General features: G+C 35.9%; 1 protein-coding gene across 6 annotated transcripts in view; it reads left to right on the plus strand.

Annotated features, from left to right (window-relative positions):
• NT5C2 (5'-nucleotidase, cytosolic II) overlaps positions 1-20,894 on the plus strand; it is a 153,970-nt gene that overhangs the window by 73,065 nt on the left and 60,011 nt on the right. The window contains exon 1 of one of the 6 annotated variants that reach the window (XM_079900802.1): positions 19,035-20,107. The exons of the other annotated variants lie outside the window; for them this stretch is intronic. Within the exon in view, the coding sequence (XP_079756928.1) occupies positions 20,094-20,107 (14 nt within the window). The 5' untranslated portion in view covers positions 19,035-20,093. Of the gene's footprint in view, positions 1-19,034; positions 20,108-20,894 lie in introns of those variants that run through there. 6 annotated transcript variants of the gene reach the window in all.

The following is a 20,894-nucleotide window of genomic DNA, read 5'->3' on the forward strand; positions in this document are numbered from 1 at the left end:
CACACTGTTGGTGCTTTTTAAAAAAAAATTCTTACTGCTTCTTATATCTACTAAAACAAGTCCTTAAGAGCAGAAAGTCTTCAGCTGCTAGAAAATTGTGCCTTAGTTATTAATCAGTTTGTTTTTTTCTGTTTTTTTTGTTTTAAAATGAGATATATTTTTAATTTATCACAATGTCAAAGATTCAAAAGGTTAGGTATTAGTATAGATATGGGGAAACAGGCACTATCTTTTTTTTTTTAATTTTTGAATTTCATTTTATTTTTTTATACAGCAGGTTCTTATGAGTTATCCATTTTATACATATTAGTGTGTATATGTCAATCCCTATCTCCCAATTCATCACACCCCCCCCTCCACTTCCCCCCCTTGGTGTCCATACATTTGTTCTCTACATCTGTGTCTCAGTTTCTGCCCTGCAAACCGGTTCATCTGTACCATTTTTCTAGGTTCCACATGTATGCGTTAATATACGATATTTGTTTTTCTCTTTCTGACTTAATTCACTCTGTATGACAGACTCTAGATCCATCCACGTCTCTACAAATGACACAGTTTTGTTCCTTTTTATGGCTGAGTAATGTTCCATTGTATATATGTACCACATCTTCTTTATCCATTCATCTTTCGATGGGCATTTAGGTTGCTTCCATGTCCTGGCTATTGTAAATAGTGCTGCAGTGAACATTGGGGTACATGTGTCTTTTTGGGTTATGGTTTTCTCATGGTATATGCCCAGTAGTGGGATTGCTGGGTCATATGGTAATTCTATTTTTAGTTTTTTAAGGAACCTCCATACTGTTCTCCATAGTGGCTGTATCAATTTACATTCGCACCAACAGTGCAAGAGGGTTCCCTTTTGTCCACACCCTCTCTAGCATTTGTTGTTTGTAGATTTTCTGATAGTGCTTATTCTAACTGGTGTGAGGTGATACCTCGTAGTTTTGATTTGCATTTCTCTAATAATTAGTGATGTTGAGTAGCTTTTCATGTGCTTCTTGACCATCTGTATGTCTTCTTTGGAAAATGTTCAGGTCTTGTGCCCATTTTTGGATTGGGTTGTTTGTTTTTTTAATATTGAGCTGCATGAGCTGTTTATATATTTTAGAGATTAATCTTTTGTCCATTGATTCGTTTGCAAATATTTTCTCCCGTTCTGAGGGTTGTCTTTTTGTCTTGTTTGTAGTTTCTTTTGTTGTGCTAAAGCTTTTAAGTTTCATTAGGTCCCATTTGTTTATTTTTGTTTTTATTTTCATTACTCTAGGAGGTGGATCATAAAAGATCTTATTGTGATTTATGTCAAAGGGTGTTCTTCCTTTGTTTTCCTCTAAGAGTTTTATAGTGTCCGGTCTTATATTTAGGTCTCTAATCCATTTTGAGTTTATTTTTGTGTATGGTGTTAGGGAGTATTCTAATTTCATTCTTTTACATGTAGCTGTCCAGTTCTCCCAGCACCACTTATTGAAGAGACTGTCTTTTCTCCATTGTATATCCTGGCCTCCTTTGTCATAGACTAGTTGACCATAGGTGCATGGGTTTATCTCTGGGCTTTCTATCCTGTTCCATTGATCTATATTTCTGCTTTTGTGCTAGGACCATATTGTCTTGATTACTGTGGCTTTGTAGTGTAGTCTGAAGTCAGGGAGTCTGATTCCTCCAGATTCATGTTTTTCCCTCAAGACTGCTTTGGCTATTTGGGGTCTTTTGTGTCTACATACAAATTTTAAGATTTTTTGTTATAGTTCTGTAAAAAATGCCATTGGTAATTTGATAGGGATTGCATTGAATCTGTAGATTGCTTTGGGTAGTATAGTAATTTTCACAATATTGATTCTTCCAATCCAAGAACATGGTATATCTCTCCATCTGTTGGTATCATCTTTAATTTCTTTCATCAGTGTCTTATAGTTTTCTGCATACAGGTCTTTTGTCTCCTTAGGTAGGTTTATTCCTAGGTATTGTATTCTTTTGGTTGCAATGGTAAATGGGAGTGTTTCCTTAATTTCTCCTTCAGATTTTTCATCACTAGTGTATAGGAATGCAAGAAATTTCTGTGCATTAATTTTGTATCCTGCAACTTTACCGAATTCATTGATTAGCTCTAGTAGTTTTCTGGTGGCATCTTTAGGATTCTATATGTATAGTATAATGTCATCTGCACGCAGTGACAGTTTTACTTCTTTTCCAGTTTGTATTCCTTTTATTTCTTTTTCTTCTCTGATCGCTGTGGCTAGGACTTCCAAAACTGTTGAATAATAGTGACGAGAGTGGACATCCTTGTCTTGTTCCTGATCGTAGAGGAAATGCTTTCAGTTTTTCACCATGGAGAATGATGTTTGCTGTGGGTTTGTTGTATATGGCCTTTATTATGTTGAGGTAGGTTCCCTCTATGCCCACTTTCTGGAGAGTTTTTATCATAAATGGTGTTGAATTTTGTCAAAAGCTTTTTCTGCACCTATTGAGATGATCGTATGGTTTTTATTCTTCAGTTTGTTAATATGGTGTATCACATTGATTGATTTGCATATATTGAAGAATCCTTGCATCCCTGGGATAAATCCCACTTGATCATGGTGTATGATCCTTTTAGTGTGTTGTTGGATTCTGTTCCCTAGTATTTTGTTGAGGATTTTTGCATGTATATTCATCAGTGATATTGGTGTGTAATTTTCTTTTTTTGTAGTATCTTTGTCTGGTTCTGGTATCAGGGTGATGGTGACCTCATAGAATGAGTTTCGGAGTGTTCCTTCCTCCACAATTTTTGGAAGAGTTTGAGAAGGATGGGTGTTAGCTCTTCTCTAAGTGTTTGATAGAATTCACCTGTGAAGCCATCTGGTCCTGGACTTCTGTTTGTTGGAAGATTTTTAATCACAGTTTCAATTTCATTACTTGTGATTGGTCTGTTCATATTTTCTATTTCTTCCTGGTTCAGTCTTGGAAGGTTATACCTTCTACAAATTTGTCAATTTCTTTCAGGTTGTCCATTTTATTGGCATAGAGTTGCTTGTAGTAGTCTCTTAGGATGCTTTGTATTTCTTCGGTGTCTGTTGTAACTTCTCCTTTTTCATTTCTAATTTTATTGATTTGAGTCCTCTCCCTCTTTTTCTTGATGAGTCTGGCTAATGGTTTATCAATTTTGTTTATCTTCTCAAAGAACTAGCTTTTATTTTTATTGATCTTTGTTATTGTTTTCTTTGTTTCTATTTCATTTATTTCTGCTCTGGTCTTTATGATTTCTTTCCTTCTGCTAACTTTGGGGTTTTTTTGTTCTTCGTTCTCTAGTTCCTTTAGATGTAAGGTTAGATTGTTTATTTGAGATTTTTCTTGTTTCTTGAGGTAGGCTTGTATAGCTATAAACTTCCCTCTTAAAACTGCTTTTGCTGCATCCCATACATTTTGGATTGTCATGTTTTCATTGTAATTTGTCTCTAGGTATTTTTTGATTTCTTCAGTGATCTCTTGGTTATTTAGTAACGTATTGTTTAGCCTCCATGTGTTTGTGTTTTTTACGTTTTTTTCCCCTGTAATTGATTTCTAATCTCATAGCGTTGTGGTCAGAAAAGTGCTTGATATGATTTCAATTTTCTTAAATTTACTGAGGCTTGATTTGTGACCCAAGATGTGATGTATCCTGGAGAATGTTCCATGCTCACTTGAGAAGAAAGTGTAATCTGCTGTTTTTGGATGGAATGTCCTATAAATATCAATTCAATCTACCTGGTCTATTGTGTCATTTAAAGCTTGTGTTTCCTTATTAATTTACTGTTTGGATGATCTGTCCATTGGTGTAAATGAGGTGTTAAAGTCCTCCAGTATTATTGTGTTACTGTCGATTTCCTCCTTTGTAGCTGTTAGCAGTCGCCTTATGTTCCTATGTTGGGTGCATATATATTTATAATTGTTTTATCTTCTTCTTGGATTGATCCTTTGATTATTATGTAGTGTCCTTCCTTGTCTATTGTAACATTCTTTATTTTAAAGTATATTTTATCTGATATGAGTATTGCTACTGCAGCTTTCTTTTGACTTATATTTGCATGGTATATCTTTTTCCATCCCCTCACTTTCAGTCTGTATGTGTCCCTAGGTCTGAAGTGGGTCTCTTGTAGACAGCATATGTATGGGTCTTGTTTTTGTATCCATTTAGCGAGCCTAGCCTGTGTCTTTTGGTTGGAGCATTTAATCCATTCACATTTAAGGTAATTATCAATATGTATGTTCCTGTTAACATTTTCTTAATTGTTTTGGGTTTGTGTTTGTAGGTCCTTTTCTTCTCTTGTGTTTCCTACTTAGAGAAGTTCCTTTAGCATTTGTTGTAGAGCTGGTTTGGTAATGCTGAATTCTCTTAGCTTTTGCTTGTCTGTAAAGCTTTTGATTTCTCCATTGAATCTGAATGAGATCCTTGAAGGGTAGAGTAATCTTGGTTGTAGCTTCTTCCCTTTCATGACTTTAAATGTGTCATGACACTCTCTTCTGGCTTGTAGAGTTTCTGCTGAGAAATCAGCTGTTAACCTTATGGGAGTTCCCTTGTATGTTATTTGTGGTTTTTCCCTTGCTGCTTTCAATAATTTTTCTTTGTCTTTAATTTTTTCCAGTTTGCTTACTCTGTGTCTCGGCATGTTTCTCCTTGGGTTTATCCTGTATGGGACTCTCTGCACTTCCTGGACTTGGGTGGCTATTTCCTTTTTTCATGTTAGGGAAGTTTTCAACTATAATCTCTTCAAATATTTTCTCCGGTCCCCTCTCTCTCTCTCTTCTCCTTCTGGGACCCCTATAATGCAAATGTTGTTGCGTTTAATGTTGTCCCGGGGTCTCTTAGGCTGTCTTCATTTTTTTTCATTCTTTTTTCTTTAGTCTGTTCTGCAGCAGTGAATTCCACCATTCTGTCTTCTAGGTCACTTATCCGTTCTTCTGCCTCAGTTATTCTGCTATTGATTCCTTCTAGTGTATTTTTCATTTCAGTTATTGTATTTTTCATTTCTGTTTGTTCTTTAATTCTTCTAGGTCTTTGTTAAACATTTCTTGCATCTTCTCCATCTTTGCTTCCATTCTTTTTCCGAGGTCCTGGATCATCTTCACTATCATTATTCTGAATTCTTTTTCTGGAAAGTTGCCTATCTCACTTCATTTAGTTGTATTTCTGGGGTTTTATCTTGTTCCTTCATCTGGTACATAGCCCTCTGCCTTTTCATCTTGTCTGTCTTTCTGTGAACGTGGTGTTTGTTCCACAGGCTGAAAGATCGTAGTTCTTCTTGCTTCTGCTGTCTGTCCTCTCAATAATGCAGTTTTGAATTTCCATTTGCCACGAACTGATTATAGTTTTTAAATAGTTTTAGAATTGTGCCTGCTGATTACTGTATTAGATTGAATGTGGATAATTCTGGGTCTTAGCAGTGTTTTCTTATATTGATTTAAGGCTTTAATATTTTCTCTAAATCATTTTTCCTTTAAAAGTTTAAAAAGTAAGTATTTTCAATTCATTTGCCAGTTTTAATAGATTCAGTTAAATGGCTGCTTCTAAATCTTAATGGCTACCTGAATCTTAAGTGGCTGAGATACTTGGAAGTAGATAGTGCAGTTAGGAATCATTTGGTTTTAGACAGAAATTAGAAGTTTATACCTGTAGGATAGAAAGATCTGGGCCCTAGTAGAACTGTCTCTGCCTCTGTCCTGGGAAAGCCAGGAAAAGTGGAAATGCTGGTGTACTGGTAGTGCAGAAACGTTGCATAGGAACTCCAGGAAGTCTACAACAACTCATCATTACTCATCTGTTCTGGGATGGTTAAACTAGTTTATACAGATAAGTTCTTGTACGCAGACAAAAAAATAATTCCGATTCCATTCTTCTCTGTGTAGGAAAGCTAGGTCAGAATTAGGTAACATTTTAGTGCTTCAGTAAGCATTAATATTTTGAAGAAAATAGTTACTTGATATTGAATATTTTGAAAGTTAATTATTACATCAATAGTTGGTTTTTAAAGTAGGTTGGTGATATTTCCCTGATGGTAGGTCACTAGGTAGCATTTTTTCCAATTCATTAATGTTTACATTAAGAAAAAAGTTAATGTAAAAACAAACGTTGTAAATACTACTTGTACTAAAGAATAAAATTTTGGAAACATATCAGGAGAGAGTTCAAGATGAAAAATTAAAAACTGACTTCCAAAAGCAAAAAGGTTTGTATTCAAATCATTTAATTTATGATATACACAAACTTTTATCACTTTTAGGTGAAAAACACACCTGCCTGCCAGCTGGTGTCACATTCTTAGAAGGATGCAAAGGATGAATCCTGAATCTCACAAAATGTGCTGATTTTTGTACTCTGAGTTTAAAACATGGGTACTGCCTTTTCAAAATTCCAAGTCTTGTATTCTGCTTTTTCTGTTTGCTTGTTATGTTCATTGGGAACACCCATTTCTTCTACATTCTTGGTTCGGTTTGGTCAGAGGGGTTTTATGTTCTCTTACCATCCAGTATTTGTTGAACAACAGCTTCATGCAATATAAACTGTCCTTTCTTGTCAGTTTCATTTAATGCATATTTATATTTTACATAGTCCTTAGCTCAGTATGACCTAAATTAAGCACAGGAGGTGACAGGAAATCTCTGTCTTGGCAAGGTGGAATCTCCAGTCCATCCCACTGTAGGCAGTACCCATTTACCTTGTTTTAGGCCCCCATAAGTTTTCTATTTTGATCACTTGGTGGTACAAATCTACCAGAAAGAAAAATAAGCCATATTTATATTAGTAGTATACTTCAAGGAACCAAAACACTTATATTGAATATTTGTACATAATTTTAATAATCAAGATCAAAAAGAAATGTACACAAGTGATCTACTTTAAAAATGTAAATGTCTAGGAATCAGATACATTGTATATTTATGATACATTGGACCTAGGAACATAGTGAAGATGACAAAATATAAGCTTATAATGCTGTCTCTGAAATTTGTTCTAAGCAATGGAAAAGAAGTAAACAGTTGGAGTCAGAGTTGGAAGAGCTGGGTTCAGGTTTTGTTGTGATCCTGGGGAGACCAGTTAGCCTCCCTGGGTGGTGGTTTCTTTAGCTATAAAATGATGAGATTAAAGAGGAAGATCTTTAAGTCTTCTTCTAGCTTTAAAAATTCTATGCTCAATAAATGTTTGTTGCTTTGAACTTAATAATTGCTAATTAATAATTGCTTACTTGGGAGTTTATGTTACACACTGCATATAAGAGTCTTTAATCAACTGATCCACAAGTGAAAACAAGCTGAGCATTTACTGAATAAACTCCCAGTCACTGGCCCAGCAGGTTGTGATTTCACCTTCTTGGCAGTTCTCTGGTGAATGTGTTTATATGAAGGAAACAAAGTATTCCATAACAAATTGATTTAACCCTATTAAGCAGAAACATCTGCTGGCTATGTAGCATTTCTAGATGTTAGGCTGCTGTTTTTTCTTAAACCCTGAAAGAGTAAAAACATTTCAGGTTCCAATTAAGATATGAAGACTCAGAATCAATCAGTGGGTACCAATGATCCCCTGCAGCGTGTGAGACGTGTTGCTAGATGTGCGTGGGAATTAAAATATAAAACAGAGTGTTGATGTGTGTATGTATAAATAAAACACATAAAACATGCATTTGGAAGAGATAAAATACAGAGGTGTTTTATACTTTCTGTTCAATTATTTGCTCAGTCTTTATATTCATGAAGTATACATTTGGTTGTGATGTAATGTATTTATCAGTGGAAACAAGGGCTAGAATTATGCAATGAAGAGAGATCATCTAGGAAACATCAAGTGTCCTAATTGTATTTAATATTTCACAGCCTGAGAGCACTTCTGACTCATTTAGAATGATACTTCCTGGAAGATTCTGGACAGGCTCTGTACCCTACATTCTTTGTATAGTAGAGTGGAATCTGAAACAATAGAAAGAATAGAAAAAGCATCTTGAAGGGTTTGAATTCTTAAGTCATTTAAAACTTCCCCCCCCTTTTTCTATTTTTTCCCCTATTTTCCCCCTTTTTTTTTACTAAAATAGAATTTTAATAAAGTACACATACCATAAAATTTGCCATCTTAACTGTTTTTAAGTATACAGTTCAGTGGTATTAAATACATTCACACTGTTATGTAGTTATCACCACTGTCCATCCCCACAACTCTTTTCATTTTGTAAAATTGAAACCTTACACCTACTGAGCAATAACTTTCCATTCTCCTCTCACCCCAGTCCCTGGCAACTAATCACCATTATCTTTCTGTCTTGATGATTTTGGCCACCCTAAGTACCTCATATAAATGGAATCATACAGTATTGGTCTTCTTGTGACTGGCTTGTTTCACTTAGCATGATGTCTTCAAGGTTCATCCATGCTGTAGCATATTGCAGAATTTCCTTTTAAAATAAAAAATTAGGTTCTTGAACTCTTGCAAGTGTTTGCTTTTGTTAATTAAAATTTTTAAATAGAAAGCATTTAAAAGAAATTTGTTTTAGTTTTCTAGTTAAGTCAATTTGTAGAATGTTCTATTTCAGGGCTTTTTATTAAAGACATTTATTGGGGTTGCTAATTTATCATTGGTTAAATTAGGCAGGCTGTGATGATCATTTATCATAACTGTACATTGTATGTGATGCTTTAGAATTCCCTTTTAGAAGAAGCTAAATATTTTTAATTAAGTAAATAAATATCTAACTTCTAGCTTTTTTTCTTGCTTAATATTGGTCTTCCAAGTTTCAATATGGAAATAATGGTCATGTGTCACTATTAAGAAACTGGCCTTCAGAATGTATGACTTGTTCTTCCATTTCCTTATTATGATTGTTGAGTCTTCTAGGCTGGAGCTAATCATCAGGCCAAACCCTTCTTTGGAATATATTTTGGTGTATGGTCAGAGACAGGCTGAGCTGCTCATATGTTACCGTCGCTTGAAGGAGGCAGGTTAGACACTTACCTCTTAAATAGTATCCTGTTTAAAATCTGATAGTGATGAGTACAGATCACAGTTTGTATCTACCATATCCAGGAATGGAACAATTAGAATTTTCGTTTGCTCTCCCTGTTGACAGTGTCCAGGATGCTGAAGTCAGGTATTTGGTTTTATCCTTTTAAAGTTTCGATGATTACAGTACGAAAGAATTTTTGTAAGTGAATTTGCTCTTTCTTTATGAACACAGTTTATGAATTTTTCAGTGGTTTTTATCATGTTGAAATGAAATTTGGTAAGTAATTGGGCTTGTGAATTTTTGGTTATCCAGTCTTTTGCCTTATTTTTTTTATTTTAATTTTTTTAAATTAATTTTTATTGGAGTATAGTTGCTTTACAATGTTGTGTTAGTTTCTACTGTACAGCAGCAAAGTGAATCAGCTATATGTATACGTATATCGCCTCTTTTTCGGATTTCCTTCCCATTTAGGTCACCACAGAGTTCCCTGTGCTATACAGTAGGTTCTCATTAGTTATCTATTTTATACATAGTAGTGTATATATGTCAATCCCAATCTCCCAATTCATCCCACCCTCCCTTGCCTTATTTTGAAAGACACTGCAGTTACTTTGTCTTTAAAGTTCTTTATATATTTATCTGGAATTATTTTTTTAAATTGAAATTTTGGCCTTCATACCAGTATTTATTTAAATCTGTTGAATAATAATTCTCCAATCAAAATAAGTTTATCATATATGTTTAAGTAATAAAAAGGAATTTGCATGCCTATATAAAATTATTTTTTAGTACCTATAGCTTGGCACATTAGTAGAAGTAGAAATGTTTTTTTTTTTTAACCTCAAATTAAAAGTAGGTATCAGATTTTATGCAAAGATTACAGGTTGATAAACTTTAATTTTTTTGTCAACCACTTATCGATATCACATGAATGTCATTCAGCTTTTTAGTTGTGTCATCAATCAAGCCGAATTAACCTGCCATTTCAGTATGGTTTCAAATATTCAAATGGATCAATTGTTAACATTTCAGTAGCCATATTATAAATTGAAAATCACATGGAAATACAGGTCCTCAGGAATGCCAAGGAGCCATCCTTAAATAATGTACATACATCTTGTCAGAATAAGAGTGAGGGGCTTCCCTGGTGGCACAGTGGTTAAGAATCCGCCTGCCAATGCAGGGGACACGGGTTCAAGCCTTGGTCCGGGAAGATCCCACAGGCTGTGGAGCAGCTAAGCCCATGTGCCACAGCTGCTGAGCCTGCGCTCTAGAGTCCGCGTGCCACAACTACTGAAGCCCACGTGCCGAGAGCCCATGCTCCGCAACAAGAGAAGCCACGGTAATGAGAAGCCCACACACTGCAGCGAAGAGTAGCCCCCACTCGCCACAACTAGAGAAAGCCCGTGCGCAGCAATGAAGACCAAGTGCAGCCAAAAATAAATAAATAAAATAAATAAATTTTTTTAAAAAAGAATGTTTAAAAAAAAAGTGAGCTAGAGTATCAGAACTGTACTAAATTTTTTTGTTAGTGTATCATTCTAATGCTTTGGTTAGAGTTTCATATTCCTAAGGAATGACAAATGGGGATTCAGGAATTGGTAAGATTTAAAATTTTTATTTATTTTGACCCAAAACATTTGATCGATGGAATACTCTTCAGCAATAAAAACGAATTAACTATTGATACACACAACTTTAATACAGGTCAGGTAAACTATGCTGAGTTAATAAGGCAAATCTCAAAAGGTTACTTACTGTATGATTCCATGTCTCTAACATTCCTGAAATGACAAAATTATGGAGATTGGGAAAAGAGTAGTGGTTGCCAGGGGTTAGGGATTGGCTTGGGTGGTAGGAGGTGGGTGTAGCTATAAAAAGTTGTACAAGGAATCCTTGTGATGGAACTGTTTTGTATCTTGACTCGAGTGGTGATTACATGAGTCTACACACACACAAATGAGTGCATGTAAAACTGGTGAAATCTGGTTGGTGGATTGTGTCAAGGTCAGTTTCCTGGTTGTGATATTGTGATATTGTACTATGTTTATGCAAGATGTTCCCACTGAGGGGAAACTGGGTGAAGAGTGTAGGGAATCTCTCTGTATTATTTCTTACTACTGCATGTGAATCTACAATTATCTCAACATAAAAAGTTGAATTTAAAAAATTCTCTCAGTGACATACCTTTTTTTCCATCATAGGTTTTGTCTGTTCTAGATACAAGTACGCTTTATAATGATCAGTGATACTACTTATGGAATACAAATTCTCTAAACTTTATTGTTCAAAAGAAGATGCTGGATCCTAAAACATGCTCAATTTGTTTCTCTGCTACCGTTCCCTCTGTGCTTCTTCCCAAAGCAGTATACCTAAGAGTAAAATGAAACAGGAAGTAGCGGTGGTGGTGGCATCAAGGAAGAGAAAGAATAAATGATAGCAGATCTTTGATTTAATGAAATCCTGCAGTAAGAAACTCAGGCTGAGGAAATGTTAATCATATTTAGATAGTGTATTTCACCTTTAAGGATTGTGTGTGTGTGTGTGTGTGTGTGTGTGTGTGTGTGTGTGTGTGTGTGTGTGTGTGTTGCTTTGCTTTGCTTTGCTGCGCCAGGCAGCCTGAGAGATCTCAGTTCCCTGACCAGGGATTGAACCTGGGCCATGGCAGTGACGGCCCCTAATCCTAACCACTCGGCCACCAGGGAACTCCCTCAAGGATTCTTTTGGATATGGCTTCTTTTATTCAGTGTAATGTCTGAGAGATTCATCCATGTTTTTGTGTATATCAGTAATTTGTTCGTTTTATTACTATCTGGCATTCCATTGTATCATTATACCACAGTTTGTTTATTCATTTTCTGTTAATGGACCTTTGGGCTTTTTTCAGTTTTTAGCTACAGACTGAGAAAATATTTGTAAATCACATATCTGATAAAGAACTTGTATTCAGAATAAATGAAGAACTTTTAAAATTCAGTAATATGAAAACAACCCAATGAAGAAATGGGCAAAAGACTGACATGTCACTTACAGAGGATATATGGATGGCATACACGCATATTTGTAACATCACTAGCCATTAGGGAATACAAATTAAAACCACATTGTATATGCCTATTACAGTGGCTGAAATAAAAAATACTGGAGATAGCAAGTGCTGTCAAGGATGTGGAGCAATTGGAGCTCTGATACATTGCTGCAGCTACTCTGCCAAACAGTTTGGTAATTTCTTGTAAAGTTAGAGACACTTAGCCAATGACCCAGAGATCTTACTCCTAGATACTTGCCCTACGTAAAGGAAAACTTTATGCTCACAGAAAAAACTGTACATGAATAATGTTTATAGTATATCAGTCTATAATTGCCTCAAACAAGGGACAACCCAAATATCCTTTAGTGGATGAATGCATAAATAAAATGCAGTACATCCACACAATGAAATATAACTCGGAAAAAGGAACACTATTGAATATACAATTCAGTGGGGTTTAGTATATCGAGAGTTGTGTAACCATCACCACTATCTAATTCCAGAACATTTTCTTCACTCCAAAAAGAAACCCCACACTCATTATTAGTTACTCCCCATTCCCTTCTCTCCTCAATTCCTGACAGCCACTGATCTACTTTCTGTCTCTATGGAATTGTCTATTCTGGACATTTCATATAAATTGAATCATAAAATATGTGGCTTTATTTCTTTCTATCTCTTTCACTTAATGTTTTCAGGATTCATCCGTATTGTAGCATGAGCCAATACTTAATTCATTTAATGGCTGAATAATATTACATTGTCTGAATATACCACATTTTGTTTATCTGTTCATCTGTTGCTTAATATTTGGATTGTTTCCACGTTTTGACTGGTATGAGTAGTGCTCCTTCAAACATTTGTGTATACATTTTGTGTGGACATGTTTTCAGTGTTGGGGATTATATATCTAGCAGTAGAATTTGCTGGGTCATATGGTAACTTTAACTTACTGAAACATTATCAAACTGTTTTCCAGTGCAAATGCATCTGTTTCATTCCCTTCAGCAATGTTTGTGGCTTCCAATTTCTCTACACCCTTCAAAATAACACTTGTTATTGTTAGTGGGTTTTAAAAATTACTATAGCCATCCTAGTGTGTGTGTGGTGGTATCTCATTGTGATTTTGATGTGCATTTCCCTTATGATTAATGATGTTGAGCATCTTTTTATGCTCTTATTGGCCATTTGTATATCTTCTTTCGAGAAATATCTCTTCAGATCCTTTGCCCATTTCTTAATTGATTTTTTTTTTATTATTGAGTTGTATAAGTTCTTCATGTTTTCTAGATACTAAACCTTTGTCTGGTATATGATTTTCAGACATTTTCTCCCATTCTGTGGGTTGTCTTTTCACCTTCTTGGTTATGTCATTTGAAGGACAAATGTTTTTTAATACTGATGAAGTCCAATTTATCTGTGGTTTTTGTTGCTTGTGCTTTTGTCATCATGTTTAAGAAATCATTGCTTAACCTACGGTCACAAAGATTTACACCTATATTTTCCTTTAAGAGTTTTATAGTTTTATGTTTTATATTTAGGTTTTGGATACATTTTGAGTTAATTTTTGTATATGGTGCAAGATAGGGGTTTAAATTCATTCTTTTGCACGTGAATATCCAGTTATCTTAGCTCTGCTGAAACAGTATTGTTTCCACATTAAATTATCTGGTACTCTTGTCAGAAATCAGTTAGCCAGAGATATATGTTTCTTTCTGGCCTCCCCATTGTATTCCATTGGTCTGTTTGTCCTCATGTCAGTACTACACAGTCTTAATTGCTACAGTTTTGTATTAAGTTTTGAAATTGTGATGTAAGTCCTACAGTTAATTTTTCCTTCCTTTTCAAAATTGTTTTGACTATTCTGGGGACCTTCTATGTACATAAGAATTTTAGGATCAGCTTGTCAATTTCTGTGAAAAAGCCAACTGGGATTTCGATAGGGAGTGCATTGACTCTATATATCAGTTTGAGGAGTATCATCATCTCAACAATATCAAGTGTTCCGATTGATGTACATGGGATGTCTTTACATTTGTTTAGACCTTCTTTAATCACTTTCAACAGTTTTTGTAGTTATCAGTATATAAGTCTTAACACTACTTTTGTTCAGTTCATTTCTAATTAGTCTATGATTTTTGGTGCTATAGTAAATGGAATTGTTTTCTTAATTTTATTTTTGGATTGTACATTGCTAGTTTATGGAAATACAACTGGTTTTTGCATATTGATCTTATATCCTGCAACTTTGCCAGATTTATTAGCTCTAATTGTGTGTGTGTGTGTGTGTGTGTGTGTGTGTGTGTGTGTGTGTGTGTGTATGTGTATTCTTTAGGGATTTCTATATATAAGATCATGTCATCTGCAAATAAGGATAGTTTTACTTCTTCTTCTCTAGTTTGGAAACCCCTTTTCTTGCCTGACTGCCTTGACTAGAATGTCCAGTACCGTGCTAAATAAAACTCATGAGAGTGGACATCCTTTTCTTTTGCCTCATCTTGGGAAGAAAGGTTGCAGTCTTTTTTTTTTTTTTTTTTTTTGGCTGCGTTGTGTCTTTGTTGCTGCGCGTGGCCTTTATCTAATTGCAGCGAGCGGGGGCTACTCTTCGTTGCAGTGCACGGGCTTCTCGTTGTGGTGCCTTCTCTTGTTGTGGAGCACGGGCTGTAGGCCTGCGGGCTTCATTAGTTGCAACACGCAGGCTCAGTAGTTGTGGCTCACAGCCTCTAGAGCACAGGCTCAGTAGTTCTGGCACATGGGCTCAGTAGTTGTGGCTCACGGACTCTAGAGCTCAGGCTCAGTAGTTGAGGTGCATGGGCTTAGTTGCTCCGCGGCATGTGGGATCTTCCCGAACCAGGGATTGAACCTGTGTCCCCTGCATTGGCAGGTGGATTCTTAACCACTGTGCCACCAGGTAAGTTCCAAGGTTGCAGTCTTTAATGATTAAGTTTGATGGTAGCTGCAGGGTTTTCATAGCTGCCCTTTATCAGGTTGAGGAAGTTCTGTTCTTTACTTTTTAAAATTTTTATTGGAGTATAGTTGCTTTACAATGTTGTGTTAGTTTCTACTGTACAGCAAAGTGAGTCAGCTATACATATACACATATCCCCCCCTTTTTTGGATTTCCTTCCCATTTAGGTCACCAGAGTGCTGAGTAGAGTTCCCTGTGCTATACAGTAGGTTCTCATTAGTTATCTATTTTATACATAGTATCAGTAGGGTATATATGTAAATCCCAATCTCCCAGTTCATCCCACCCCCTCTCCCCCCTTGGTATCCATATGTTTGTTCTGTTTCTGCTTTGTAAATAAGATCGTCTATACCAATTTTTTCAGATTCCACATATATGCATTAATATATGATATTTTTCTCTTTCTGACTTACTTCACAATGTATGACCGTCTCTAGGTCCATCCACATCTCTACAAATGACCCAATTTCATACCTTTTTATAGCTGAGTAATATTCCATTGTATATACATACTACATCTTCTTTATCCATTCAGCTGTTGATGGGCATTTAGGTTGTTTCCATGTGAGGAAGTTCTTTTCTATCCCTCATTTGAGGTCCCTCTCTATTCCTAGTTTGCAGAACCAAGGAAATAGAGGGCTGACTGCAGAGTTATATGTGGATTTTCGACTCTGTGGGGTTTGGTGCCCCAACACCCTCCTTTTTCAAGGGTCAACTATATTATTATATATAATAGTAACATGCTCTCAAAAGTCAAAAATATGCAAAAGGTCTATCAGAAATGTCACTCTCACTAATATTCCTCCCAAAATTGGTAGGTAATAAACTTTGGATTTCTTTTTATTTATTATGCTTGGGAGTCATTGGAGTTTTTGATTCTGTGCTTGTGTTTAAGTGGTTTATAAATTCTCAGCCATTATCTTTTCATTTTTGTACTTGCTCTATTCTCTTTCTCCTCTCCTACTGAACTCTAATAAGCATATGTTAGACTTTGGCACTGTGTTCCTCTCTTCTCATATCCTTTCTTTCATATTTTCCATCCTTTTTTCTCTCCATGTTACATTCTGGAAGGTTTTTCCTGACCTACCTTCCAGTTCACTAATTCTCTTTTTGGTTGGGTCTGACCTGAATCTGTTCATCACAGTTGTTTTTAACATCTTCATTGGAGTATAATTGCTTTACATTGTTGTGTTAGTTTCTGCTGTATAACAAAGTGAATCAGCTATACGTATACATGTATCCCCATATCCCCTCCCTCTTGCGTCTCCCTCCCTCCCTCCCTATCCCACCCCTCTAGGTGGTCACAACGCACCGAGCTGATCTCTCTGTGCTATGCGGCTGCTTCCCACTAGCTACCTGTTTTATTTTATTTTTTTTAATTTTTATTTTTAAAATTTATTTAATTTATTTTTATTTTTGGCTGCATTGGGTCTTCGTTGCTGTGCGCGGGCTTTCTCTGGTTGCCGCCAAGTGGGGGTTACTCTTCGTTGCAGTGCGCTGGCTTCTCATTGTGGTGGCTTGTCTTGTTGGGAGCACAGGCTCTAGGTGCACAGGCTCAGTAGTTGCGGTGCATGAGCTTAGTTGTTCCGCAGCATGTGGGATCTTCCCGGACCAGGGTACGCGGGCCTCTCACTGTTGTGGCCTCTCCCGTTGCGGAGCACAGGCTCCGGATGTGCAGGCTCAGTGGCCATGGCTCACGGGCCCAGCTGCTCCGCGGCATGTGGGATCTTCCCAGACCAGGGCACGAACCCGTGTCCTCTGAATCGGCAGGCGGACTCTCAACCACTGCGCCACCAGGGAAGCCCTACCTGACTCTTTTTGAATTATGGTTTTCTCAGGGTATATGCCCAGTAGTGGGGTTGCTGGGTCATATGGTAGTTATATTTTTAACTTTTTAAGGAATCTCCATACTGTTCTCCATAGTGGCTGTATCAATTTACATTCCCACCAACAGTGCAAGAGGGTTCCCTTTTCTCCACACCCTCTCCAGCATTTACTGTTTGTAGATTTTTTGTATTCATCACATTTTTAATTTTAGTTTTTATTATTTTTTAGTTTCTTCAGAATTTCATTTTGGAATCTTTTTTCAAATATGCTCTGTTACTTTTTGTATTTCCAGTTACATATTAAACATTTAAATCTTAATAACTTGGTTTAAGAATCAAAAACACCTGAAGTTTCCTGGCTCTATTTCCAACCACTTCCTTTTCAAAGCTTTTTAAAAGAGAATTGTAATTGTTACTCTTCCCATTAGGAAGACAAACCATCTCTGAATGTAACTACCATAGATCCAAGAAATGGAGAGTAATACAATCATCAATCCCAAATTTTAATCTCTTATTTATTTTTTTTAAAGTGTTTGAAATTATTTAGGTAATACACAAATAAATTCTTACTGTGCAATATTCAGAAATACAGAAATATGTAGAGTAAAATATGAACATTCCCCTTCATTTACCCTTTCACCTCTTTGTCACAGATGAACACTGTCAGTAGTTTGGAGATCATTCTACTAGTCCCCTTTCAATACATTTAAACACACATGCACACGTGTGCACTTTAATACAGCCTCCTAATCTTTCTAGATTCTGGCCTGTTCTTTTCATTCCTGATGGTGCTAGTACAGGCTCTGGTCATCACTGTTGTGGTTTACAAAGGTAACCCCCATTAGGTCTCCCTGCCTTTAGCCTTGTCCTCTTCAGATCTGTTTTGTTAATCCTGTTTATCACTCTGCTTAAGACCTTTAGTGGCATCACATCCAGCATGCTATGGGATAAATTCTAAGCCCATTAATATAGCATTGAAGGCCCTGTGAGGACTAATCCTTTCCTTTGCACTTTCATCTTGAGCAGCTCCCTTCCTCAAACTCTGTATTCCATCAACTCTGAATTGAATCTGGGTTTTTTCCACACATCATAATGTCTGTGTCACTCTGCTTTTCATTCATAGTTTCTCTTCTGTTGGAATGATCTCCACCCCTCTTTTCCTCTTAGTCTGATTAACACCTGCTAATCTTTTTAGTGTGGTGGTTAGGAACCTGGGCCTTGGGTTAACATTTTGGATTATTTTGTTTAATTTCTTTAGAATCACAGTATTTAACTGCTGTAAACTTTGTTTTGTCATCTATGAAATTGGAATAATTTCTACCTCATAGAGTTATTTGAAGATTAAATGAGATAATAAATATATAAAGTGCTTAGCAGAGTGTCAGTTTAACAGCAACAAGTTGGGCATCCTGTCTTTCAGTTAAGACTGAGGAGAATATAGATGCACCTCTCTGTTGTGCATATCTCTGATACTACAGTTACACACGACTTTTTCACAGATTTTGAGTGGGTCTCCTCCATTAGACTTGGAACTCCTTAAAATCAAGGACTGTCATGTTTGTTTCTGTATTACTGGTACCAGGCACTGGCACGTAGATATTTAGTAAATATTTCTTAAATATATGAGTTTGAAATAGCTAGGCAGTGCAGTCTCTTTTGCACAGGAAGCTCATATAAGTGTGCATACCCTCCGTTCAAGTGAGATTTTTGTTTTCCTTTCTCTTTACAAGTAGTAAAGTCTTAAAATAGTAATTACATTTATTTCCACCACACTGAGCTGTGATGCCACAAGCTGGAAATACAGGGAAGCCATGGGAATTTGGCACTCTCAGGGATTAGATCATTTTTCCATATTCAGTTTGTATTCTTGTATTTGTGGAATTTGGTTTGAGGATAGTGAAAGTTCTTACTCATGTATAATTTGAGAATTGGATTTTTAAAATGTATTTCTCAAGGGATATTTTGGTGAGATAATGCTTGACAGTCGAGTTGCTTTCCCTGTACCCCAACCCCTCAAGTTACAATAGTTCTTCGAGTGCTTACCAATGACAGACAACAACCCTACCAGATGTTATCTGTCTTCTATAGATGAAAAATCTCAGGCTTAGGTTAATTAACTTATTCAGCCAGAAAGCTGAATTCAAACCTAGTTGCTCTGGTGCTCGTTCTGTTTCCATTACACCATACTGTTTTTCTAAATACACTGAAAATAATTTTAGTTTGAATTTATAGTATTTAGTAGTACTTTTAGTTACTTGGTGACTATTTAAACATTTTAGTAACTAATAGAAACCTTTATGGTAAGATATTTAGATACTATTTAAAGATAAAGTTTTTTAAAGTTAAAATTTAAATTCAACTAGTATTTCTTTAAGGTAGATATATTTTATTTTTAATTTGAATCATCAGTAGATGGATTTATTTGCCATATCAGTGTTCTTAGACGTTAGCACACACTTGTTTATTTCTTCCCATGTTGCATAATCCCTATGCATTATATTGGTCAGGAGGCAGGAATGTTGCAGATGTTTTTCTTTCGAGCTTCAGCTTGCTCTAAGATTTGGAATTAACTTTTAGAATGTTCTGGGTATATCCCCCACATGCCAAAGATCTGTAAATTTCTTTTCACATGGGCTGAAATTTTCAGACGTTTGGGTAAAATATATGTGAACACAGATGTTTTCCTTAAAAGCAGTTAATGATCAGAAAAAAAGACCACAGTGTGGAAATACTTTAGGTTCCTCCTGTAATATGATCGGCACATAAATACTTCCTTCTCTTGTAGTTAACATTGTTCATTTTCTAAGGGGAGGAAATAACTAAACTGATAATTAAAACATAGTATTATGTTGGTTTTTTGTTTGTTTGTTTGTTTTTTTCTCCCAGAGTAAACTAAATGATTTGGACTGACTAGGGCTGCTCTGTTCTGTGAAACTCACATTGTTTGCGTACTGTTGGCGGGCCTCATTAGGGGGTAAATTTGCTTTTTCTGTGTGTTTGCCAGTAACGATTCCTGTCTCTTACGGGAACTTACCATTTGGATTGTCTCCTTCCTAAACTGGCCAGTCTTACACAGTTCAGACCATTAGTTATTTTTCCTGCTCTCCAATTTTTTCCTATTATTCTTTGGTTTTCAAGTATTTAAAGCTGAGGATATTGGTCTCTGAGATATTGCCTGGTTAGGGTTCGGCATCATGCCCAAATTTGTTGGGCCTCTCAGGGCCTGAGTTCTCTGTGCTTTAACAAATGAGCTACAGTTCTCTAGAGATCAGTGAAGCTTGTTTGTTGATCCTGTATTCTCTTCCAGAGGAAGTAGATCTTTGAGAATGTCTAAGGAAGGGTAAGTGAGTTTATTATTCTTTTCTCCTCATTTTTCTCAGTGAAGAGATGTTCTAGTCATCTGAGTGAATTGGGAGATTAATAAGCAGTGCTACCAGTCTGAGAGTGGAGATGGGGGGGTGAGAGATTGAAAGAAATTCAGCTGAAAGTTTACATTGTTAGTGTTTCACATGTAATCTGCTGTAAAGTTACTGTTGCTATTTTGAAAGACTGCATTGAGGATGGATGATCTTAATAGAAATTTAGTGAGATACAAGCACCCTGTTTACCCTGTGGTAAACTCATTTTGTTTTTCAGTAGAAAGTGTTTTTGAAGATTGGAAGCAAGCAGTAGTATCTTACCAAAGAATTTTACATAGAAATGCATGAAGTTTAAAAATTCAAATGCATTTTAAAATAATTTGTACCTTTAGAAAGTGGTGTGAAAGATTGAAAAGCAGCCAGTGATTTTGTTTTCTTTCTGGGCAGTGTAGACAAAAAATAATTTCAAGTGGAATCCCCTATTCCTCTTTATTTTGCAATATAAAATAGTTCTGTGTTAGGTTTTTTTGTTGTCTTTATATTATTTTCTCTTATGTTTCAGAGTCTGAATTATTATTGATATTCTTTTTGTGACCACTATAATAGGTGACATGTCAGTTAATAGCTGCATACTGTTAATTCTCTCATTTCTAGCCTTCAAGCACAACTAGACCTGGTTAATTTTAGAGAGACATTCCCTTTGATCACATAGGACATAGATTCCCTCAAAAATAAGTCTTTAAGAATACAGTGCAATTTAAATTTTTA

Source organism: Stenella coeruleoalba, assembly GCF_951394435.1.
Source record: "Stenella coeruleoalba genome assembly, chromosome: 16".
NCBI lineage: Eukaryota > Metazoa > Chordata > Mammalia > Artiodactyla > Delphinidae > Stenella > Stenella coeruleoalba.